This window comes from Ochotona princeps, chromosome 6 (assembly GCF_030435755.1).
Source record: "Ochotona princeps isolate mOchPri1 chromosome 6, mOchPri1.hap1, whole genome shotgun sequence".
Lineage (NCBI taxonomy): Eukaryota > Metazoa > Chordata > Mammalia > Lagomorpha > Ochotonidae > Ochotona > Ochotona princeps.
In genome coordinates this window covers 43,855,334-43,880,494 of record NC_080837.1, presented here as the reverse complement: position 1 = coordinate 43,880,494, position 25,161 = coordinate 43,855,334, and the positions used below count along the sequence as shown (strand labels likewise).

The 25,161-nt window shown below is 41.8% G+C and overlaps 1 protein-coding gene across 1 annotated transcript in view; it reads right to left on the bottom strand.

Moving 5' to 3' along the window:
• The window catches only part of RYR3 (ryanodine receptor 3), a 602,723-nt gene that overhangs the window by 54,579 nt on the left and 522,983 nt on the right, over positions 1-25,161 (bottom strand). The window contains exons 64-68 of the mRNA XM_058666116.1: positions 23,390-23,628; positions 21,975-22,056; positions 10,668-10,798; positions 5,624-5,944; positions 2,884-3,124 (exon numbers count right to left, since the gene is read on the bottom strand). Of these exons, the coding sequence (XP_058522099.1) occupies positions 2,884-3,124; positions 5,624-5,944; positions 10,668-10,798; positions 21,975-22,056; positions 23,390-23,628 (1,014 nt within the window). The remainder of the gene's footprint in view (positions 1-2,883; positions 3,125-5,623; positions 5,945-10,667; positions 10,799-21,974; positions 22,057-23,389; positions 23,629-25,161) is intronic.

Sequence of the window (25,161 nt, the reverse complement as noted above, 5' to 3'; positions counted from 1 at the left end):
GTAAGATGAAGTGACTTTCAATAATTCCTAGTCAGCTAATCCTTTTGGATGAACAAAGAGCCAGAAGAAGGTAAAGACACTCAACTTGGAAGGAAGCATTTTTAAGCAAGGCTCATTTGACTGTGGTGCTTGGGGAATAGGCTGAAAATCCGGTATGAATGAATTCATGATGATCTCAGAGTCTCTGACATTGCCATTTTTAGTACCTGTCAAACACTGGATAAGCAGAACATACTCATGCTCAAGTCTTGATCAATAGTGACAAATGCAATTAAAGAACTATTTGAGGGGCAACCTTACCCTACTTTTCATTTTTGTCTAAACTCTTGCTGAATTTCTTCTCTAAATTGCTAACATAATTATGTCATAGGAAATGACTAAAATAATGACCCTCAAAGCAAGCTTGCTTTACAAAAGTGAGATTAATTTCCATAGATAATGATATGTGTGTTTACACATACACTGGCACATGCACAGGGGTTCTTAGTTTGAATGCTAAGTGTAAATATCTTAAATAGTTTTCAATAAAAACAACTGACATAAAGTAAGTGTTAAGAAGAGTATATTTAGGCCTATTTCCTGTCTATGAGAAAATGGAATACTACTTGAAAAGTTAGCCATGCTTTTTCAAATCTTACTACATCCCTGTAATACCTACAGTGTTTTTTTTTTTTCTTTCAAAGCTAACTTAATTATTTGAAAGGTAACAAGCGGGTGGGGGAAGGGCAGAGAGCAAGAACACAGAGGACACGGTGATCTCTTACACCTAGTGCCTCACTTCCCAAATGCTGACAACAGCTAGGACTGGACTGGGATAGAACCAGAGCCAGGACTCCACCTTGGTCTCCTGCCATGGGGAACAGGAGCCCAGGTACTTGGGGCTATCATCTAATGCCTCTCAGGCACATTAGTGGGAAGCCGGATTGGAAATGGAGTAGCCAAGACATGAAGGATCACCTCAACATGTAATGCAGACATCCCAAGTGGCAGCTTAACCTGTTACATCACAGCACCCACCTCTATGATAATTATATTAAAATAAATGATCCCTAATGTATACTTAGGCTTTTAAACTTTGGGAGCATGATCTAAGACAAATACATATATATTTGGCCTTTTCCTGTGGTTCCAGGCAGAGCGCTCATAAAATTCTTGGAATTTTCTGAGTAATAGAAGCAGCTTTTGTTTCTCAGCCAGAGCCCCTGTGACCATATTTAAAATTTATGCTGATAGCCTGTTAGCCGCTTATAGGTCCTAGGCCAGGTAGGACTTCATGCCCGGGGCCCTGATTCTAGCCACTGCGAACATGTGGTGAGCTGTCCCTGGGCCTGCCCGAGCTCTGGAGGCTGTTTCTTTCCTGGTGAGTATGCCGAGAGGGAAATTCTGGAGAACAGGGCGGCCAGTGAGCCATTTGGGTAACCTCTTCCAAATCTCTAGTATTAAGTTTACGTATCTAACTCTGACCATTATGCCGGATCCTAATAATCATTTATCCTTTGTTCATGTTACCCTCCCGTGTGTTCACAGCTCTTGTCATCCAGCTTAAATTCCACAATCCCTCTTTATACTTATCCTCATCAGTAGCTGTAGGTCCCTAACCCATTTTTGTCACACTCTGTAAAACCCAAACCTTGGATAAGTTGAACTTCCTGTTCTGAGCCTATACCTGACAGCTGAATTTGGCTAGGGGGGAAAAAAAAAGATCATATGCAGATTGGCTTCACTCTCCATTCATGACCCTGTGTTGCAGGTGGGGCGCCTGAGCTTCCAGATAATCACACTTCCCTGGTTCATCTACTCTTCTACTTTATCCAGCAACTGTTTTATAATTTTTCTTTATACTTCAAATCTCCAAGCACTTTCTCCTCACCTTCACTTCCAGTTTTTGATCTTGCTTCCCGCTTCATTGAGAAAATGGAAGGTATCAGTGAAGGACTCCCTCAGACCACCAGCACTATCTATCTCAACATATCGTTCACTCTACGCATTTGGAAACAGGTGTATGTATATGTGTACCAACATCATCAGCATCCACACTCTGCCCTCCTGCCTGCTGCCGTAGATGAACTAGGTAAGGCTGACTCTTCCAGCTCAAGGGTGTTGTAGAAATTCTCTCTCACTTGGATCATTTACAATAGCAAAGAAACAAGCGGACAAGTGTTCTATTTGAGACTCTTTTCTTAAGCATACATCTACATACTGTAAGAACCCTATATCTGCCCTTCTTTACAGTAAAACTCGAGCAAGTTGCCTCTATTGCTTCCTCCAAGTACACACTCTTACCCCAGACCTCGGTAGCTCCCAATCTGACTTCCTTCAGGTCTTTGCTCAAATGTTGCTTTCTCGTAACACATGTTGTAAAGACTGACAATTCCCATCCCTCTAAAGCCCTTTACACTGCTCTCAGTACTTTACTTACAGATTTTATACATTGTGTATGCCTCCCTACCCACATAATAAATGCTTTCTTGTCCAGAGAGCTCTTCTGTCTCCTTCACTATTCCCCAATGCCTAGAGAAATAGCTGTCACACAAAGTCATAGACATTAGATGACAGTGTGAGCAAACAGCAGCAGGTGGGAGTGAATCAGTGCTGCCCTTATTTGACCAACACCCTTTTACCTGTGGCAGCCTGTGAGGATGGAGGAGGTAAACATTCCACAGACTTCTCAGACTAATTAGTCAAGAGAGGCACTGCTGAAGGGGCCTGCTCCAGCAATTATTAGTGCAAGGCAGGGGTCGGGGTGGAGAGAGGAAACTGGTGATGGCAGCTGTGACTTTCCTTTGCTGCACCATCAACACAGCCCAATGTCATGTTTTCATCCTATTTGACTGCTAAAGTTCATGTTAGAGAGGATCAGACTTCCAGAGGTTGCAGCCCTACCTGTTATTGTCCACATAGCGGATGAGCATGGGGTAGAAGGCGTAGAGGTCTCTGCAGAGGATTGCAAACTCATCTAGGATGAGGAGCTCAGCCTCCTGAGTGTCCCCTTTGCCATCGGCCTTCAGCTGCTCCTCCTCCTGCACCGTCTTGACGGCCTTTTTCTTCAGCTTCTCCAGAGTCGGGATGAAGTGGCTTCTCAGCAGGTCAGGCCTTGCTTTGCTGATGATGGGCTGGGCATACACTGGGTGCAAACACAGGGTCTCCCTCATTTCTCACATTACAGCTATCAATGAAAGTGAGTACTGAAAGGTGAGGCTGTGACACCTACTCAGCATGACATGTGTCCCTTGTCCCCTCCTTCAGTCTTCCAAGCAGGCTGCCCTCTAGCAAAGCCACAGTGCAGGCTGTGATGGGAGAAGGTCTACATACCCGCTCAGCTGCTCCAAGGCCCAGAGAGCCCCTTTCACCCCTATATCCTGCATGCATGCAGGGCTTACACTGCACCTCTTAGCTACCTGGTATTATTTTATAACACTTCTGTGTTGGTTTTGGCTCGCTGGGTAGATTATAAATAGAAGGAAGTCTTACATTCATAACAACCATGACAGAGCTGAGCCACAACATGCACGTAATATATGGTCTCTAGTTAAAGAAAAATCTGCTGCTGAAAGCACATTAACTCAACTATAGTTTTCAGCCTTTCAGTTGAAAACTGTCAAGATTCTGCCTATATGCTCTCCTGAGTCCTCTGGGAGGCAGATAAGTCAACTCTAAGTGAACAGAGAGGGGGTGGGCTATGATTTTAACATTCTAAAAAAGGGAAAGCTAAAAAACCTACTACATTTTATCCTCTTTTTTACATCCTACTTATTAGCTAATGAGTATCCTATTACAAAGGAGCCGTTATTTTAAATATTTAAAAATGTTTATTTTTTTATTTATTTTAAAGGCAAAGTGGTTGAGAGAGAAGGAAAAAACATCTTCTATTTGTTGATTCACCCTCAAGTGCCCATAGCTGCCAGGGACTGGGTCAGACTGAAACAGGCAGCCAGAAACTCAGAGTCTCTGAACTGGGTGGCAGGACATCCTCACCTACTGCCTCCCACGGGCATGAGCAGGACAACAGGTTGGAAGCAGAGATGGAGGCAGCTCTTTGCTCCCAGGCCCTCCGCTGTGGGGTGTGAACACCATAAGCAGCAGCTCAAATTGCTGCAGCAAAATGCCCACCCTTATTTTTTGTCTTTAAAAAAGACCAATGTGTAAAGACAAACATAACAGTAATTTAAGAAAACAATAAGTGAAGCAAAATGACTCAGGGTCATGACTAATTGACAACATATATGCAAATGTATCTTTCCCTTAGTTTTCACTGTTACAAAAGAAATACAGATTTAGAAAGGGAAAGTTATGGGTGCTGATGAGATGAATTAACTAAGAAGCTATGACTTATCAGCTCTCACCCAGTTGCAACTCTGCTTTAGACCTGTAATCAAAAATGCTGGGTGATTCTGGGTGACTACTTAGAGTTGACTTGATGGAGTCCCCAGGGACTAGTGACCTGATTGGATGAGATCTGTATTCTCTTGTGGAATGGCAGGCCAACAATCAACTTCCATTAGCACCTCTGTACCATGGCATTTTTCTTCTCTGCCCTTCTAGCAGATTCTTTGATTCTCTTATTTCTGGTAATTTAGATGTATAAATTAGAGCTCACAGAAATTGCCTTATGGTTAATAGTATTGTAGGGCTAATGAGTAAGAATAAAACATTAACCTTATTGATTCACATATCCACAGGACAGTGCTATTCAGCAATCCTCAGCACCCAGGTATCTATAATTTCAATCACAGTTCATTTTGGATGGGATCAAATGAGGGGGGCAGGGACTTTTCTTCCCTGGTCCAGGTAGGAGATCCAGTCACTTGTCCAGGAAGGTAAGTACCCAGTGCTGGGCTAATAGCTCTCTCTTGGCACTGTATTTTATGGTTCAGGAAATGATGTGGAGAATACTTGCTGGTGGACTTCAACAACTAAAGTGTAAATCCATCAAATGCCATGACTTTGCCTTAGCATCTTGTCTCCAGACACTCATGTTTGACAGAGAGGACACTAAATATTCATGGTTTCCTAACTGGGAAAATACGGTTATTCATTTTCTAAGCCTGTCCTTTCTTGAGTTTATTTTAGGAGCTGAAAATGCGCTGGCAACATACACAAAGTTTTAGAGGGAAGCAAAAGAAAACAAAAACAGCTGCTGCTACTCTGAGCCTACATTAAGATATGACCCGGGAGGCATAAAGTGAAACACACGTGTGGAGTTCAGTTCCTTAATGCAATTTCCAGTGCCATCTTGATATGTGTGAGTTTATATATTTGGGAAACACACAAGACTGTTTACCAAGAAAATTATGGGCAATTATTACTGTGAGAGCAAACGGGGTTGTTAAGTACCCAAAACAATAATCGCTGGGAATCTACTGGAATACATTTTAAAGGGTTTTCTGGCACTCTTAGGGGTTTGGATTAGCAGAATAGGGTGGAACTTCAGGAAGTTCTACAGGTAAACACATTGGTTCTACAGGTAAGCACATTGGTTCTTTTTACTGTTAAGCAACTGAGATGAGCAGAGGAGTAAAGTGTAATGATAGAATAGAACTTGCTTAGAATCATCTCTGAACTAACAGGAGAAGTCAAACTCCATGATTCTTAAGCTAGGGACAGAGGGGAAACGCACTGGTACCTGCGATGCGCTTCATCCAGGAGGCCTCGTCGATGCCCAGGTTGTTGTTGATGATTTTCAAGATGTTGCCCAGGATGAGGCTGAGATGTTCGGAGGTGACCTTGCTGCAGCAGGGTCCTGTACTTGTGTGCAGGTTCTCAGGGCCCCGCTCCCACCAGTAGGACAGGTAGTTGCATAGCATGGGCAAGATCACCTCAATCACATGGGGCATCTCTGTGTAGCGTGCCCCTGACTCAGCCAGGTCATTGATTTCCTTCATCAGGCCGTCCAGCTGGGGGATGTCAGGGCACATCTCTTCCACTGTGTCTGGCATTCCCAGAACTGACCAAAAGAACACAGGAAGAACAGAGGCATGGTGATTCATAAGCAATGGCTGCCACCTTCTCTCCTCTGCCCCATGCTTACTTTGGCTTGGTCATTGTCCGCACTCGTCACTTATGGGGAATGAACATATCCTGTACATTTCAACAAAATAAACAAAATAACAACAACCTGAGAATCCAGAAAGAGCTGCACAACCAAAATAATTTTACATGGATATTTCAGAATAAATACATAAAAGCAGAGAAGTCAAACTTCCTACTCTGAAACTGTGACCATGAACATTATCAACTGCTTTAGACGCAACTGAAGTTTGTGATTGTTTGCTATGAGACTACAAATGAGAAAGCTCAGGTGTGTATGAGCATGTTTAAATGTCATGCAGAGGATACATCACGATGGAAGCATTTTTCCCAGTCTAAGAAAAATACAGAGTTGCTGGAGGTTGCTGCTCTGGAGTCATTACAATGACCTTTAAAAGTTATTTATATATACAGTAATTGGTCCTTGAATGGAACAAACACTTGGAATTCAGAAGGTATCTTGTGTTTCAAATGCCACAAAATAATGACAATGAGGTGTGAGTTAGCTACTTAAGAAAAAAAAAAAAAACACCCTCATCTGCTACTTCCCATAGAACAGGACATAAGACTGTTATGGGGTAATCATTAGGACACAATATCTTTTCACCTTTTAGATCAATAGTGAGATCTCCCCACTAGAGCAGCAGCATTACTTTGGAAACTTGTTACAAATACCAATTCTCAGGCCCATTCTAGATCTAAATGAAATTTAAAAATCCCAGGGGAGGGGCTCAATGAACAACAAGCCTGCTGAATTACTCTAGGGCGGTCTGGAGTTCCAAGGCCAGTGGGTCAGATTCTAAATCAGTACCCACCTAGTGGATCCAACCTGCAGCAGAGTTGGATCTCTATTTCAATAAAGTATGGAAGGACAGTGAACTGTCTGGTGATGGGACATTTTTAGCCAACCCAACATTCTGGTTAATAGACTACTGTCACACATCCTAAAGGAGTTATCTTGTTTTGAACAACTGGTGCTTAAGAGTAGTAAACCTTCTTTTCATCTTAAAGTCTTCAGAGGGGTAAGGAAATGCTCCAGGTTCTTACAGTGCACTGGATATATTAATATTTCTGTTGGTAAAGGACCAGTGATAAACATCTGAAAGGACAAGTAGACTGAAGCCATGATCCATCAGTTCTGCATTCTGTACTTCTGAGCCACAAGCTCACATCATTCACCACCCTACACACATTTCCTCCTCTTCTATCCCTCAGGCCACCCAGTTTTCTGTGAATGGAGTCTACCTTCTTAAAATCCACTAAGCTGTAAGTCATCCTGTGAAGAAGCCAGATTATCTAAGAATTCATGTTCATACATACACTACATTTCCAGTTAGCACTCATTTTATTAATGATTAATCTACTAATGAAAAATATGAACTGAGGGGGACTTGGACATTGAATTCCACAGTGTGTCACAGAGGAATGAAGGACTCTATCATCTTTAATCACAAACTTGTCTCTTCTTCCTTTGGAGTATGTCATGTATTTTCTATTTATGAATATCTTAGTAGATCATGGGAAAATTACAGGAAATGAGAAAGAACACTTTTCAAATGACCCTTGAGAAGGAGAACAATGGGAGAGTCATTCTTTTTCCTCTCAACGTCAATCAAAATTTTCTCATCCTCTTTATCTCATCCACATATGGCCCTGTTCTAGAACCTCCGCCAACTGGAAAGAAGATTAGCAGGATGTCTTTTTTTAGGCTCTGTGGTTTCTCAAGTCACAATGCGAGCAGAATAAACATGAGCACCCACAATGATTACAACTGTGCTCCATTTCTCTTCGGAGTTGGGGAACAACACTTGGGTTGGTGTTTTTTTTTTTTTTCCCTGCAGATGCCACATTCATTTCTCAGTCATTTCTCACGTAAGCCTGTTCTGTTGCTTAGCTCTGATGTTAGAAGCAGATTCTCTGGTTCATTTGGAATCATCAGTGTGCAGCAAACAACAAGGTCAAAAATGCATTTTCCGCTCATCTCTAATGGGAGTAAGGGTGCAACAAGCCTTGGGGTGGTGGGGCCAGAGAAAGGTTAGCTTTCAGACATCAATGAGACATCAGAAAGGAGGCATGCTGGGGGATGTTTCTCTCTTGATCAGCTCTGTGAGCACTAGTTTCCACTGAAATTATAGCTCAGTAAAGAATTTTACTAGAAGGCTTACGTAAGTAGCTAGGTGATCATTTCTGGGGTAATGTGAGCCTCATGTGAAGTAATGAGAAGCAAGTGGGAACAAAACTTTCATAGGTTGGTATTTTTGGATGAAATGAACAGTGGTGATGAGGAAATTATTCTTTCATCTAACTTTCTCCCTTAGGATCTCATGGGAGTTTGAGAAGTGGGACTTTAAGTAAAGGGAATGGCTGAAGCGCAGCTACCCTACCTACTGGTTCTTTATGTCAGTATTTTAAGAGAATATTGACTCTGGGGCAGGTGTGTGATGCAGTAGAGACTGTGACTGGGACACCTACATTCCATCTCTGAGTGTCTAGGTTTGAATCCTGCTTTCGTTTCCAACTCCAGTTTCCCTCAAGGCAGCAGATGAGGGCTTAAGCACTTGGGTTTCTGCCACCAATGTAAGACACCTGCATTAAGATTTGGGCTCTTGGTTTTGGACTGGCTCAGCACTAGCTATTGTGGGCATTTGAGGAGTGAAATCAGGATACAGAAGATTTTTGTTTGTCTCTCCGATTTTCAAATAAATTTCTTAGTTAAAAACAAGGTGGGAGGGAGACTGTCATTCTGGTATAGCAGATAATGCTGCCAGCTGCAACACTGGCATCCCATTTGGGTGCACCAGTTTGCGCTTCACATCTGACTCACCTCCCTGATGATGGCCTAGGAAAAGCAAAGATGCTGACTTGAGTGCTTGGTTCCCTGACACACACATGCAAGGCCCAGATGATGCTTCCAGCTTGTGGCTGTGGCCCGGCTCAGCCCTGGCTACTGTGGCTGCTTGGGGAATGGATGAGCGTATACAGGAGTGCTCTCTGTCTTTAATTCTGCATTGCAGGTAGAAAAATGAATTCTAAAAAAAGTATAAAAATATTGATTCTGAGTAAGATAATTCTACTTTGAAATTATTTTTCAAATTTATTTTTCACTTATTTGAAAGAGAGAAGATACAGAAGAGGAGGAGGAGGAGGTGAAAGGGAAGAGAAAACTTTTAGACCTCAAGGCCTATAACAGCCTCTTCCCCAACCCCAGCCCAACTCTCCACCCAGGCTTGGCCAGGCCACAGCCAAAGACCTTGAAGACAATCTTAGCTTCCCATATGGATGGCAGGGATCCAAGCAGTTAGACCATCACTTGCTGCCCCCAGGACACACCTTCACAATAAGCCAGAATTGGAATTGGAACTGGGATTCCAGTGCAGGTACTCTGATATGGAATAGGAGAGTTCCATATCTTAACTGTTATGCCAGTGCTCACTCTGGTTTATTATAGTTTTACATTTTCTGTAACACTGATTAGTTTTAATGGTTTGGTAATTTTACTCCAGGTCGCATGGGATTGTTATACTTCCTTCTAGCTGGAATCCAAGCTTACTGGAAGCTCCTTTTTTCCCTTCCATTTCCCTTAAGCAGGATCACATTGTTCCTGCTATGAAGGACCTACCTTCCACCTTCTAGAAAGAGATTTACAAATTTACAACTTGGCTTTTAATTCTAGGTTGTACTAATTTATAGTGGCTACACTTTCTGTAAAGGGCCAGCGTATAAACAGTTTAGGCACTGTAAGCCAGTTGTTGTTGCCTCTATTGGATTCTGCTAGTGTGGTGCTAAACGTGAGTACAGTTGTGACCAGGAAAATTTTATTATCGAAGATAGGCAGGAGGCCAAATTTGTCCTATATCCATCCATGGTTATGGGCCAATCATTCTTGGAGAATTTATATTTTTACAAGAAATGGCTGTATGTGTCAGTTTTACTGCAACTACAGCATTTTGCCAAACTTCAAGTTTTTATTGAACATATTAAGAACTATCCATTACTATAGTTTTAATGAGTTTATGACTAAAATTCACTTAATGTGAATGAAGTGAAATGTCTGTTCATTTGATTATTGTTTACAGCCCTTGCCTACTTTCCTGCTAAACTAAGGGCTTTTTATTTTATTTGTTCAACTCCTTCTTTATTAGAGCAGTAAGCCTTTGATAATAAGTTAAACATGCTATCTCAAAAATAAGAAAATTTTAACCTAAAGAAATTCTATTTCTTACATAGTTTGAATGCCTTTTCTATATCTTACCGTCTCCAAAGATGGAAATTATGTGGTCAGCATCCTGAGAAGAAAAGCTTGTCCTTGGACTTGCAGAGGACAATTAGGTTAATAATTAGCTTATTGGTGTGAACGTGCTCCTTCTAATGCTACTCTGGAGAAGGACTAAAAAAAGTAGTCACATCCGCAAGTGTGCAGGAAGAATGCAGAGATGGAGATATCTTAGAATGGCAAAAGAGGAGACCACATTTCTTCCTCCAGTAGGATGAGATGTACAGCCCAGCTGCTACCCCTGACCTTCCAGCCCCTCCAAGACCAAGTGAAACAGTGCTGCAAGGCTGCTACTTCCCACCCCACAGGCTTCCTGACTGCTCTCTGCACAGGAATGGGCTGACACTCCCCGTGGCAAAATACTTACTAGACCTTTCCCTGGGGGTCTTAGTGTTGAAGACTGAGAGAGGATTGTAGCAGTTAAGAGTAGGCTCCAGGAAGGCCACGGGTATGGCGGCAGCCAGAGAAGCCAGACATTCTCCAAGGGCAGGACGTTGCCTGGAAAGAGACGTTCATTTAGAAGCGGTGACCATCTACATGCTGCTTCTTGTACGGCAGGCGCAGACCCCTGTCCCAGGAGTTTCAATCCCCTTCTGCCCAGGTCAATCCCGTTGACGTCTCTGGGTTCGGCAAGGCTGCACGCACTCTGCCTCACCCCCATTTTTCTCGAGGCACTAGTAAATAGTTCACCATGGTCACACTACTTAGAATCCAGTTCTCAGCTGCCTGAGGCACATAATATATTGTAGAACTCTGCTCCTCTCCCCCAGCATATCTGAGAACAAGTTGAGATTGAAACTCCATGTTTTGGGCTCTTCTGTGTAACTGTTCCGTGTCTATTCTTTGCTACAGATAAAGCCTGTGTCCACTACAGGGATTAGGGGTTAGTAGGATAAATCACCAACAAGACATGCATAACAATCATGCCTTATAATGGAAGCAGATTCTAAAACACAATGCTTGATTAAAAAATAAACCTCTAATACCTATTTGTTCTCTACTTCCATGAATTTTAGCATTCCATGTAGACTAAGTTCTGGCTTTTAAGTCTTTCTGTGAAATAAGCAGACAAAAACAAAATGCCCAGCACTCTGAGTTCTCCCACTAAGAGAACTTGTGTTTTCTGGCAGCCTAACTAAAAACTGCAAATGAAAGGAATGGAATGTCACCACTGTCTGGTCAAGGCAGAGGAAGGATGGAAACAGTACTTCCACTTTCCAGATCTAGGCTTTGCTTTGGGAATATGTTTTTTCTATTAAAGAGACAACACAGTGACAGCGCTGAGTACAAGGACCCTGTATGGGAGATAACATTGCTCAATTTATGTTGAATGAGAAACCAGGTAATGTTTCCATCAGCATTATCTTAGTTACTCACTGGTATTATGTAACAGACTATAAACTTGACCTGTGCATTATACATGTGATGTCAGTTCTCCCCAAAGGGGCTTCTTAAAGAAATAAACCAATCTGAGTTCTTGTCTAGTTCATACAAAAATAACAAGTGGAACATAGAGGCAATAGATCTGTAATGATGAACAAGAAGAGGTTTGCAATGTTCCAGCCTTTTTGTCTCATTTTACCTTCCTTCATGACTGATCAACTCAAATTGAGTTCCAGTGCCAGTTTACACATTTGAATATAATTGTTGAGAGTTGAGGTGTTGGCCGAGCCTTAGGGGATATTACAGAACCATCACAGACACAGGTATTAGCTAGAGCAGATGGAAACCAAGAGGTCACCCAACACTGCCCAATTCTGTCCCAACAGCAAGGCAGTCATTTCCCAGGACTCATTACTGAGATCTGTACTCAAGACTTTGTGTTAATCACCCCTCCCTGTGACATCACCAAAAAGTTCAGCAGCACCAAGAATCCAAAATGTTAAGTACTGATTTTCTGAAGGTAGATAATGAACATTTACCATAGGAAAAATAACTTGGAGAAACCATTATTAATATTTTTGATAAAGCACATAATGTTAACCTTTGCTCTCAACATGGATAAAATGTTTGCTCAGTGAGTGCAGAGAAAATACAGAACCATATTCTGTTAGGAACCCTCAAGTATTGGGATAAAATAATATACTTAGGAGAGAATCAAGATGGTGAAATCGGGTAAGGACATACTCAACCAATAGCCAAGCTGAATCATTAGCCAAGGTGAAGCAGAGAGGGCACGTTCCAGGAAATAGGAGAGGACAGGCCGACAGCAGAGGGGCATGTAGAGACTGACAAACACAAGAAAGCAGTGAAGGCAATCATGTGGTGTTGCAGTGAACAGATATCACAGTGGCAGTCAGCAAGTGGTGAACTGAGCTCCACCAGGGGCCACAGCTCAAACAGAAGCTAGGTGGGAAGGGGAGTTCACTGGAAACTCAGGAGGTGAATCCAGACAAAGAACTACCTATCCTGCTGTTCTGTTTGATTTGACCAGGAGCAGAGACAGAGCAGTATACCTTACAGGCAGTGCAGGAATAGGGTAGATTTCATAACCCAGACTTCCACCAGAGACGAATCGGGTGCCATTTTGTGAAGGGAGGCAAAGGCTTTGGAACGGGACTGTGTACGTACTAAGGTGGGAACAAACTCATTTCCGATTCAGTGAATTGCAACAACATGGCATTCTACAGGTTCCACCCAAAATAGGTGTGGGTATCCTTCAGGCCTAACAGCCAGCAGATCCAGAAGTGGCCCATCAGATGCCATTTTGTACAGTGATCTTCACCACAACACATGATAATCAAGCTCTTGTCAATCAGATGTAAGGAAAAGATCCTTAAATGTGAATGTGAAACAAGTCAATTGATATATACAGTAATAGCAATTAAATTCACAGCTGATCTCTCATAGGAAACTCTACAGGCAAGAAGAGAATGGAGCCACATATTCCAGATTCTTCAGGAAAAAAACTGTCAGTCCAGGATAACATACCCAGCAAAGCTTTCGTTTGTTTTCGAAAATGAAATAAAATTCTTCCAAAGCAAATAAAAGTTCAAAGAAAATGCCTCTTCCAGACCTGCCCTACAATACTTTAAAATGTTCTCTTGATAAAGGGAATAACACCCACCAAAATCAAGTTCAAATGTGAAGAACATGCCAGTAAAATAAAAACAGAAGACTAAATCAAACAATGAACAACCCATTGCTAAATGACAGGACCAAATTACCACTCACTTATATTAGCCTTGACTGTAAATGGATTAGTAGACTGGATCAAAAAACAAAGCCCATATATTTGTTGCCTACAGGAGATACATATCACCAACAAATAACAGCAGAAACTGTATCTCACAGATTGATATTTTTTCTTATATTGCATTCTTCACTGACTCATAGGTCATACTGTAGCATCATTTTCTTCAAGAAGGCTCTTGATTTCCTTTTTCATTTCTTCAGTGACACATTAGTCATTCAGTAACATGCTATTAACTTCATGGTGTTTTAAGTTTCTATTTTTCATCCTGTTGATTTTGTATTGTGGTGTTACTTTAAACGAATTGTATAGTAACTGTGTGACGGAGATGATCATATTGAGATGTGAGGATATTATGCAGTGTGCATCTCTACTTCCAGATCAAAGATAGACTCCCAATGAAACTGTTGAATATATCTTGACAACAGGATGGTGAACTCTCTGCTATTGTCCATACCCGCAATGATGGACTTATGTCTGTTTATGAAGAAGTATACTATTGTAATAATATAGGGGAAATCAGTGTGAGGGAAGGGGCTTGGGGAGGGGATTAAGGGAAACCCCAGAACCTATGAAACTATCAAATAATAATGGAGAAAAAATAATATACTTAGGACTAATCAAAAGATTAGAGCCACTCTATAAGTTTCTTTTAATGTATAGAAACAGGCGTATTTGATTTGGGTGATAAACATGACTGTAACTGGCTTTGAAAACATTACTGAATTAAGACTATTCCTGAGAGAATTATACTGTATGGAACTACTCCATTTCGGATGCAAAATGAGACTGCTATACCAGAGGCAGGAAGGAGGGGACAGGTGGGTTAGTTGGTAGAAAGATGTATATTTTTTGGAAAACCTATCAATTCTTCATATAAATCAACAAACTTATGAAACAGTGATCTTTTAAAGGACAAGTAATATACATAGGTTTTATTCCTTAGCTGCTACTTAGGTTTAATTTCAGGAAACCAGTTGACAGCTTATTTGGTTATGAAGAATGCAAGGGAATAACTAGAAAATCAGCCCCCAGCAAGCAACAACAGGCAGACTAACAGATCCTCAACCTTGACATTTAGGTGGTTTTATTTTATTGAAATTCCCCTACCAGGTCTATTGCTGAGCATAGCAGCAGCTCTTATTTAAAACAAATATGATTGTGTCTTGGGGCTCACTTCAGGTGCACCAGTGGGAAGAGCCTGGGGTTAAGACCATTGATTCATGGAGACGCCATTTCCATCTAAGAAGGGGCTCTACTAGACCTTTTACCCCTATCATTTTCCTTCTCGGCACCTGTTGTTTCCAGGTTTCCTCACATGAACCAAGCACAGTGATAGACAAGAGGTCAATTGTAACTTCAGATCTCATTTGCCAATACCCTCTTTAAGAACTTAGGGAGGCTGGGGCCTCTGTAGACCAAATCTGAAGATTCATAAGAGACCTTTCTGTTTCTCGGTTAAGTGTTCAACTTCCTCCTCCAATCATAGAGGCTAATCAGGAGAAATGCAGTATTTTCTTTCTTGTAGCTTTTTTTCCCCCTTTATTTGAATAGAGAGAGAGAGTAAGAGGAAGAGATCTTCCATCAGATGGCTCACTTCCAAATGCCACCTCCAACAGCCATGGGTGGGTAAAGGTAAACCCCAGAGACTAGAATTCAATCTGGACCTCTCATGTGGTTGGCAGGGACCCAGGTACTCGTGCCATCACCAGCTGTTTCTCAGGCTGTGTGTCAGCAGCAAGCTGGACAAAAAACAAACTAGGAACTCAACCCAGCCACATCCATATTGGCTGTAAATGTTTCAAGCACATCTTAGTCACTATGTCAAATATGTCTTGCTCCCAAGAAGGAAACATGGATTTAGTTGTGAAGGAGAAAGAAATGCCTTAGAAAGAGCATTAATGCATGCAAATCTGTGTGAAAATGAGGGTTCACAAGGGATATGATTACAAATCTGTTCATAACTTTCAGTTGGCACAAGGAAATGCATCCAAGGAACAGATATCCCTCAACTGCCCTGGTGCTAATTTGGTCCGCTATTTTTCTCTATTTGTCCAAAGTTTAAGTCATGAGTTCCCAAAAGTGGGTTTGTGGAAAGTTAGCCACAAAGGCAAGCCTTTGGGAGCCAAAGACAGTTGATAGACCTTGGCACTCTATGCTGAACTCACGCAAGGGACATAGCCCTGTACTCTCTGATATTAATTACTGACATATCTTAGCCTCAACAAGCTCCACAACAAGGCATTTTCTCATCTGGAGCACAGTGATGTTAATTAGCTGCCTAGCCAAGGGAGATAAACAACAGCTCACTAGCTATTGGAACAGTTCTGAAAAAGTGAAGCCCCAACTGCCAATTAATGCTCTGGCTGCAATATACCAGAAGGAGTAACCCTGGTCTCCAGGCCCAAGGGGGGACTCAGCTGGGCAAAGACCCTCCTAACAAGGCTTCTCTGACCATTAGCAGTCCCCAGGGGGCACTGTGAGTGTGGGCCAAGAATCCAGGAAGATGTACTTGAAGAGCTAATCGCTGTACATGGGCATCCTTACTTTCTTCTCCCCTCCAGTTCTTGCTATGAGGTACAATGCTTTAAACATAATAGGCATTTGATTAGCAGCAACAGACTGAAGTGGGTTCAATACATATTTCAGTATTTGTCACTTCTAATTTGACAAGTATCAGCCTTTTCCTTTTGGATCCTTTATTTCCTGGTGTCTGGATATTTCAACTCTCAAATTTCTGTCATGGATACAGGCGAAGATGAAGTTATCATAGAAATAAAAATAAAGCTTACAATTTTATGAGTTTCTTCCAGTACATTCCATAGGATGTTTAAGAGAAGTAATAACACACAGCAGAGAGGCAGAGAGCATGGCAGGGAAAGAAGCAGATCATGTTCTATGTAGCAGTACTACTAACCTCAGCGCTTCGGGGAACATGTGCAATGCCTGAGCAGAAAAAATCGTTCAAGAGAACCAGGCAAGATGGAAGAAACAATTATCTTTACAGCATGCAAAGGAAACTGCTTTCCCATTTCAAATGGAAATGAGACTCAGTCATATAATCAAGTTCCAAATTCCCCTTTCTTGAGTAAACCTCATCAAATAGTCTTTCACTTATCAAAGTATCTCCAAATTAGAGAACATAAAGTATCTCCATGCTTGGTAAAGTTTACTAAGCCACTGCATGCTGCAATAGCATCTCGTATGGGTGCTGGTTTGAGCCCTGGCTGCTCCACTTATGATCCTGCTCCCTGCTAATGGCTTGCAAAAGCAGCAGAGGCTGGTTCAAGGCCTTTGGGAGACTCAGAATCAACATATGGTTCCCAGCTTCAGACCTGCTAGGCTCTGGCTGCTGGCAGCCACTTGGTAAATGAGCCAGTAGATGAAAGATCTACCTCTATTTCTCCCACCACACTCTATAATTCTGATTTTCAAGTAAAATAGTAAAAAAAAAATCCCCCAAACTTGTTTTAAAAAATAATCTACATGATCAAATGCACAAAAGCCTTTATCTTTCTTGGAAATTTTGTTTTTGAACATATCACTTGTCAATGACATTCTCAGTGTCCTTTCCATAGGAAACATTCCAAGAGAAATGTCTCTTCTCTGTGTCAAAGACATCCCCCACCCCCACCCCACAGGCAACCCCATCACAAAGGCGTTCTGGGATCTTTGTTGCACTCTCCAGGAATAGCCAAATGAAATACTGAGTGATTTCCTTCCAATTGTACAGACATTCACTGAAAGGTGTAGAGAAGTGGCGACTTCACTGCACTTTCCTTTATAAAGTAGGAACTAAGAGTGAAATTGGGAGGAAATCAAGATCTATGCTGGTATAGAGTATTGTGATGACTTCAAACCAGAAAGTATGGACCAAAGCAAGCTAAGACGCAGAAACCAAAACACACTATTCAGACCTAGAAGTGAGTGAAGATATTTTGGAAGTCAAAACGGCAAATATTTGGGGCCAAAAGATGCATTTTTGCTTGAAATCATGAGGATTAAATTTGAGCAGGCCATGGGAGACCTGGAGGACAATCCATATGTAGGGTCAGCTCCCACACTGCAAGGTGGCAGGGGGCACAAAACAGAGAAGACTAGACATGCAGCTACTATTCCTAGACCGTGGACTCCTGGTCAGTAGAAACCATGAGAAGCTACATGGATAGAGGAGTGGGAAGTAGCTTGTTTTGTAGCTGCTGCCTCAAATTCTCTAAGCACACATAAAGCTCTAAGCAAAAGACCTGTGACTACAGGATGCACCAAGAACTTCACTCATGCCTTGCCCCGGCCAGCCACTGGGGGCTGTTGCTGAGGAAGCACATCAGAGTCTGAGTGTAGATTGCCAGGGCTAAAGACACTACATACTTAGTGAGAAAGAACCAGTCCTGAGCCAGCTTCTCAGGTGGGAAGCTGCCTGATACTCCTTCTCCAATCATTCTCCTTCAGCGCACACACACTTCTCCATCTCCATTCAGTGTTCCCAGAAACCAAGAAATAATAGCAGAAACATAGATTGAAGGATTACCTGGAAAAATGCAGATAAATTCTTTCTTATGCTTTAGTGGAAAATAAACAAAAGCAGAAGCGTAACATGAAGGAAAAACTCATAAATGCTAAACAGAAAAGAACAACCAACTGAAAGTCCCTAGAGAGAAAATGAGACATTGTGTAATAAGGAAAACTCACCAAATACACATAATTGTTCTTTCCGAATATCACATAAGAAAAAAATACTACCTGTGTGACAAAACGAAGCTTTCATATAATAATAGACGAGCCAATCCTGAAGATCAAGGGACACATTAGGCTCTGAGAAGTAGTATAGGGGACAGATGATTTCTAGGACATATGTTGCAGTGTGGAACTTCAATACTAAAGAAAGAGGCATAAGAATAGCCCATTCTTCCACTCCTACTGCAAGCTGCGCTCGTGTGGAAAAATGTTTCTGTCCAGAACTTGTCAGAATATAAAGAAATAACACCTACACATGTGTAAAGGGAAAAAATTAAGACCCAAGAATTTTGAAAAATATTTGCTTTTCTTTAAAAAAACTTGTTTGAAACGTAGAGAAGGAGGTAGAAAAAAAGAGAAAGAATAAGAGGAATAAACTGGCCAATTTTCTGACCAGTGTTCTTGCAGGGGTGGGGAACATAATTTTTGCCAAGGGTCATGTGGATATTGATTACATAGGTCATACAAAATTATCAACTTAAAGATTAGCATGTTAGGGGGTTGCACACCTGACAGTAACTTATTCCTCCACCTGAGGTGCTGCCATCCATGTGGGCACCATTTGAGTCCCAACTGTTTCACTTCCCATCCAGCTCCCTGGGATGACCTGGGAAAGCAGGGGAGGATAGCCCAAGTCATTGGGCCCCGGCACCCATATGGGAGACCCAGAAGCTGCTCCTGGACTTTCAAGTAAAATATATATATTTTAAAAAATCAGCATGTAATAGACTTACTTAAATTTGAGTCCCAACTGCAGTTTTCTTTTTAGGGTCAGACCACATGATATTGTGGGTCTGTGGGCCAGAGGCTTCCTGCTCCTGTGTACAAGCACTTCAGATAGTATCTTAGCCTGAAATCCCACAATGCTGGCCCTGAGTCAGTAATTTTATACCATGGAAATGGTTCACATATAAAAGTCAAGGATGATATTCAAAATATATGCAGACTGCTTAATGATAAATGCAGTCAGTCAGAAGATAAAATAAAAAAACGTTAGGAATGAGAAAGTCATGGTCCAAAGGATTGGTTATGCAGCGAGTAATTTAAATACAAACTGAGGTAAACAATTTTAGGAATAGTGGTTCTAGAACAGAATGTGACTGTTAGGAAGGATTTTATAGCACAGACAGAAGAGGGTAGAAAGGACAGGGGATGGCTGTGCACGTAAGTGCAGTAAATTTGCCCAGCTTTCCAAACAGGGAATTAGTAGGTACTATATCTAAGTAATTTTTTTTTTAAAGATTTATTCATTTTACCACAGCCAGATATACACAGAGGAGGAGAGACAGAAAGGAAGATCTTCCGTCCGATGATTCACTCCCCAAGTGAGCCGCAACGGGCTGATGCGCGCCGATCCGATGCCGGGAACCTGGAAACTCTTCCGGGTCTCCCACGCGGGTGCAGGGTCCCAAAGCATCGGGCCGTCCCCAACTGCCCCCCCAGGCCACAAGCAGGGAGCTGGATGGGAAGTGGAGCTGCCGGGATTAGAACCGGCGCGCATATGGGATCCCGGGGCTTTCAAGGCGAGGACTCTAGCTGCTAGACCACGCCGCCGGGCCCTATCTAAGTAATTTTTAAAATGACTTGTATGACAAAAAAATTCAGTTATCTGTTTGTTTAACAAGACACAGTTGCACAGCAATATGGATATTATGATCCCATATGTGAAAATGTGCATGTAGAAATTATTTGGAATAGTTTCCAACAAACTGATCCTAGCAGCCTGCATTAGGGACTGAATTCAGGATTACCATGAAGGAGAAAAATAACAGTTGTGTATTTTTAAAAAACCTTTTAAAATTATTATTTACTAAGCATTTCTTCTTTCATAATAGTGAAATAAAATTAACAAAAACTCACAACTCTAGGATGTTAAGTCTCCAATTCCTTAGTTATTTAGCTGCTAGAGAAGTAGAGGCAGCCGCCTGGTCTTGGGTTTGGTCCAGCCCTGCCACCTCAGAAATGGGAAGAGCAAACCAGCCGATGGGAGAGTTCCATCTCTTTGCCTTTCAATTCAAGCAAGCGAGAAAAAAAAAACAAGGGGAAATGTTGACCTTGGGGCTTTCCTGGCAGCACTGAATGTGACACACTCAGGGCTCTGGATACACAGCAACCCTGCAACGAACACATGGATACACTATAAAAAGTCATAGGAAGAGCAATCTTTTGATGGTCTGACATTTCAGTGCTGACCTTTCTTTGAATTTTTTCCAAGAGAACAGGCATAAGCTTTGAGAAAAAAATGTGCAAACACACACACACACACAGGTAGATACATATTCATGCATACAAATCGTTAGAATAAGAAAAGATACTAAGGAAATATCTACAAATGTTCACTGGGGAATGCACTAAATTCACTTTCCACAAGTAAAATTCTGCATTAATAAAAATGTTCTCATTGCTTCTCCTGTTGGTTTGGTATAAAATATAGTAAAAAAAAAGTGTCTCCCCTCCCAATATTTTCTATTCCTAAGTGACAAAATCATTTATTCATATTTCATATAAAACAGTAAGGAAAGCTGGGCAATTTTGAGGGCCTAAAAGCAATCAAAACCAAAACTAATTTAATCACTACTCTTCTCAAATCATTTCTTTAAATCTAGAAATCACTTGAGAAAATGTGATTGTAAAGAAACAGACTTTTCTCCAGCACTTTTTGGATATTTGAACATCATTTCAAGTCTGTCTTTTTTTTAGTTTTTTGTATTTGTTATTGCTTTCCATAATATGGCTTTGTAGGCACAGGTATTCCCCCCTGCAATCCCCTACCTTCCTCCTTATCCTCTCCCCACCATTTTCCCCGTATTATAACAACAATATAGTCCTTCAGCTACGGGCAAGTCTAAAATTTTGGTATTTCTTAAGGGAGCTAAACTTTATTTTTTACGTCATTGATAAGTTGCAATTTTAATTGATACAGGCTTTAGTGTTACATTGGCGATTCTGGTTGGTTGGTTTATCAAAAGGCTCATAAAGGTAGCACATGAAAAAAATGCTACCAAGCGGTATTTAGATGGAGGCCCTTTAAAGATGGATTAAAATCCTTCTGATGTGTGTATTGGAAGTGATAAAAAAAGAAGAAAAATCTTTGCAGAAAAACAGGAAGTTCAGAGTTCTTGTAAGACTCTTGTTGTTGTTGTTAATACTTCTGTTTATCTTTCCAATCTTCTCCACGGATTAAAACAGAGTACAACAAATACAAGGCATTTGATGCTGAAAAGCCTGGGCTACCAAAGGCCTGCACTGTTGTGGGCAGATTAAAGAGGCAAATCTGGAACCCAAGTACCTCTGTAAATAAGCCTGTTTGGAGTACAGATTAGTGCACAGCATTTCTGCTAGCAAGTGTGCACTTGTTCAAAACTATTGCTGATCTGACAGCTGAGAACGCCAAAGGTCCAGGGTTGTAGCACACAGAAACTCATTAAACACCAAAGAAATGGCTTCAGGTCCCTTGAGCTTCTCAGCGAGCGTTAACTGCAGGAGCCTGGGAGGCTGTGTGGAAGCTGCAACTATGAAGAAACGGACTTATTTTTACATTTTACGGTCACTAGCACCTGCTGTAGCTTTGCTATCTCGCTCCACCAGCCACACACCAGCTATTGCAACAGAAAAGTCACAGATCTCATTACATTTCTTTATGTTGCAGTGGCATTCTGGTTTTGCTGGATTGAAAAGACATTAAGTGTTTAAGAAAATTCCAAGTAGCATCTTGAAGCCTGCTTGATTCTTTTGTTCATTGATTACCTCTCAACATAGATGTTTTTTCCTGTCCCAAGAGAGTACAGGCTGCAGAGTATGTGGTAGCATGAAATCTGCACATCACCCACTGAAACAAAAAAGAGAAGGCATTATTGCATGTCAATGCTAGCTCCACTTCTCATAAACAGAAGGGCCATGAAGAGGAAAAAATATGCACTGGCAAAAGCCGTAGCAAAAACATCTTCTCTCTTTTTTTTTATATTAACAAACATACCCTTTTCCCATCTAGTTGCTAGCCTGATGGTTGCTCAACATGGGAGAGAGAACACTCTTCAGATAGAACATTCTTCAGTGAGTCACACCAGTTCACTGTGGGGTTCATGATTTGAATTGGTGTTTTACAGGGAAAGGAATGATCAATCGATCCTTCCACAATGGGGATTTCTTTTTCCAATAGGAAGAGATGTTATAGTCACATTTTATCCAGTGCCATTTTTCATTTCTCTGGAAGGCAGAATGTAGAAAATGTGAAACCTGATAGGCTTCTGCTCATTTCCTAGGAGAACACACTTCCATTTTCTTGCTAGACAGAGTGAAATGCCTTATCTGTGTACTAAATTCTCTGCTGGGTGTATTTCCAACAGGCAATTGAATGGTATAATGATTTCATCATGTTCCTGAAGGCATGGGCACGATCTGCTTAGAGACTTGTAGAACTTCATCTGCAAGCTATGTGACTCTAGCTTTGTTTGGAACTCACACTAAGGCCGGGTCACCTATACTTTCCAAACTGATTTAGGATTTTACTGCACTATTCCCACATCACAGGATACTGAACTTGCATGCTCCCTCAGTGTAAATAACTGATTTTCAGTTGCTCAGGGAAGAGGATGAAGCTAGCTACTGACAACTGGCTAACTTAAATCATGCCCCAGAATTTGAAGCACAAAACCAGAGCTTGATGTCAGATGTCTGTGAAGGGGGATTGAGCATGGTGTTGAATGAAGACTAAAATGAAACTGATTTTGGCCTTTTTCTGAAGCTCAGATAATGGAAATGTGAGGATCTTTCCTTTGCTTCTGGTGTCCAATGAATAAATTAAGGCTTCTTAGCAGGAAAAGCAGAAACTGAAAGGCCCTGGGAGCCAACCTCTATCTCCCACTGTTCTACTTAGATAACGTTTTTAAATTAAGTAGAAGCATAAGAACTGAGCATTTGCCTAGCAGGTAGAAATTCCAGTCCACAATAAAAGTAGGAAAGGATCAAATGTTACATATTCAAACTAGGGGATTTATTTCACTCAGAGTCCTTTGCCTCATTTTTTCCTTAATCTAAGAGGGAAAAAGCATGAAGTAATTACCTCTGTGCTCTGCCCTCAGCTTAACCTCAGTGTATAACCCAAAGCTTCCTCTGAGTGGCTGTGTACACATACACCCATACCAATCGGCAGTGTGACTCACAGAGCAGGTCCACCCCAAACTGATGCTGAGCCACGTGCTCGAAGATGGAGGTCAGGATGGGGAGCAGAGCCACTGTGGTGTAGTTAATATTCTGAGATACGCCTTTAATCTGCGTTCTGGAATGGGTAAACTTGCCCAGCTTCAGGTTTTCTGAAGTCTTCTCTAAGTCCTCCGCAGCATTTTCAAAGAATGCTCGTAGCCCAGCCTTCACCAGCTCTGAGCCGGACTTCATGACAGTCCTGAAAGCAAACAATGTTCAAAACTAGATGCATAATCCCAACATTTGGCCAGCTTGCCCCCATCTCCTCTCCCTGTAACTGGCAGGGCAATGTGGGCAGACATTTGGCCTTGTAGTCATCCAATGGCACTGTGCCATGAGAAAATGGGGAGAGAAATTAATCTGCAGATAAAAAAAATGCTGGGCCAAACAATCCCAAAGTGGCTAGCAACTAGACACTGTGCTCATTTTGAGGGAATTACTGCACAGCTCTTCAGGACATGTAGAGAACAATTCAGAATGAAGCTGTTACTGGTTGCCTGCTTGCTGTAGAACATTGCAGCTGGCTGTAGCCAGTTAAAACTCAATTACAGGGATGGGTGGTTAGCTTTTCTTTTAGCTTACTCCAGAGAAGTAACTTTCATAAGCTAGAAATATGAACTCTTCATGTAGGATGAGACAAGAGATTCAGATTGCAGGGATATCCTAGACTGGATGAAGGGAGAGAAAGGGACTGTTGACATTTTTACGATAGCTTGAAAAAAAAAAACAGCTTAGTCAGAACACTGTGGTTGCCAACCAGTGAAATGTGGCCTGCAGAACTGGAGATTGCTATGGGCACCTGAGACCTTCCTCTAAGACTACTGCATCAAACAGAAGTGGAGTGAGACACAAAAGCAATCCACAATTTCCCTGATTCCACAGCTCAACCTTAAGAAAGTCACAGACCAGCTTCAAGAGCAGGTGCCTTTTTATTTTTACCAACTTCCCAAGAAACATCCCAACTATCTAGTCAACAGCAACTAGGGAATGAGGTCCTTGGGTCTATCTTCCTGATGTTCTAGATGCAGATTTGTCAGGAATGACCACTAAGCCACTGTCTGCTTTAAAAGAATAACAGCAGACTGTACTTCCTCCTAAAGCTTCCAAGGTTTCTGACAGTGAAAATGCTTCAGCCCCACTGCAAGGGACTTCAGTCACCTGGGATGGTCCAGCCTGATCCTACAGACTCCGAGTTATCCTAGTGTCTCTACAGCACAAGTTGCTCTCAGAAATGCTACCCATAGAGGGTCTGGAATCCTTTAGTGTAGTTGGACCTGCCCTGAGATTTTCATCTTGGCAGTCCTCTCTCAGGTAGGTGCCTGCCCTGGGAGGCATATTCTCCAAGTCTCACAGACCCTCCTTACTGTGTAAGACACCATCTGCTCAACTGGCTTCACTACCTCTCCTTTAAGTCAATACCAGAAGCACTTGCAAGTACTAATATTCAAATGTATGGTTCCCTGATTAGCAATATTCCTCCCCGACCCCCAGCCCCTTGGACTCCATGGCCATCCTTGTCTCTGATCTTCTGGGAACCATATCTTACCGTATTTTTCCTTCCTTGGTTATTTTGACCTCAGAGTGATACTGTCCATTTCTTCCAGAATGTTTATGGTCTGTCTCCACCCCATTGGGCAAATCTTATTTGAGAGACACAGAGTGCTCTCATCTGCTGGTTTATTCTCCACACACCTGCAATGGCCAGGCCTTGACCAGGGCTGAAGCTGGACTC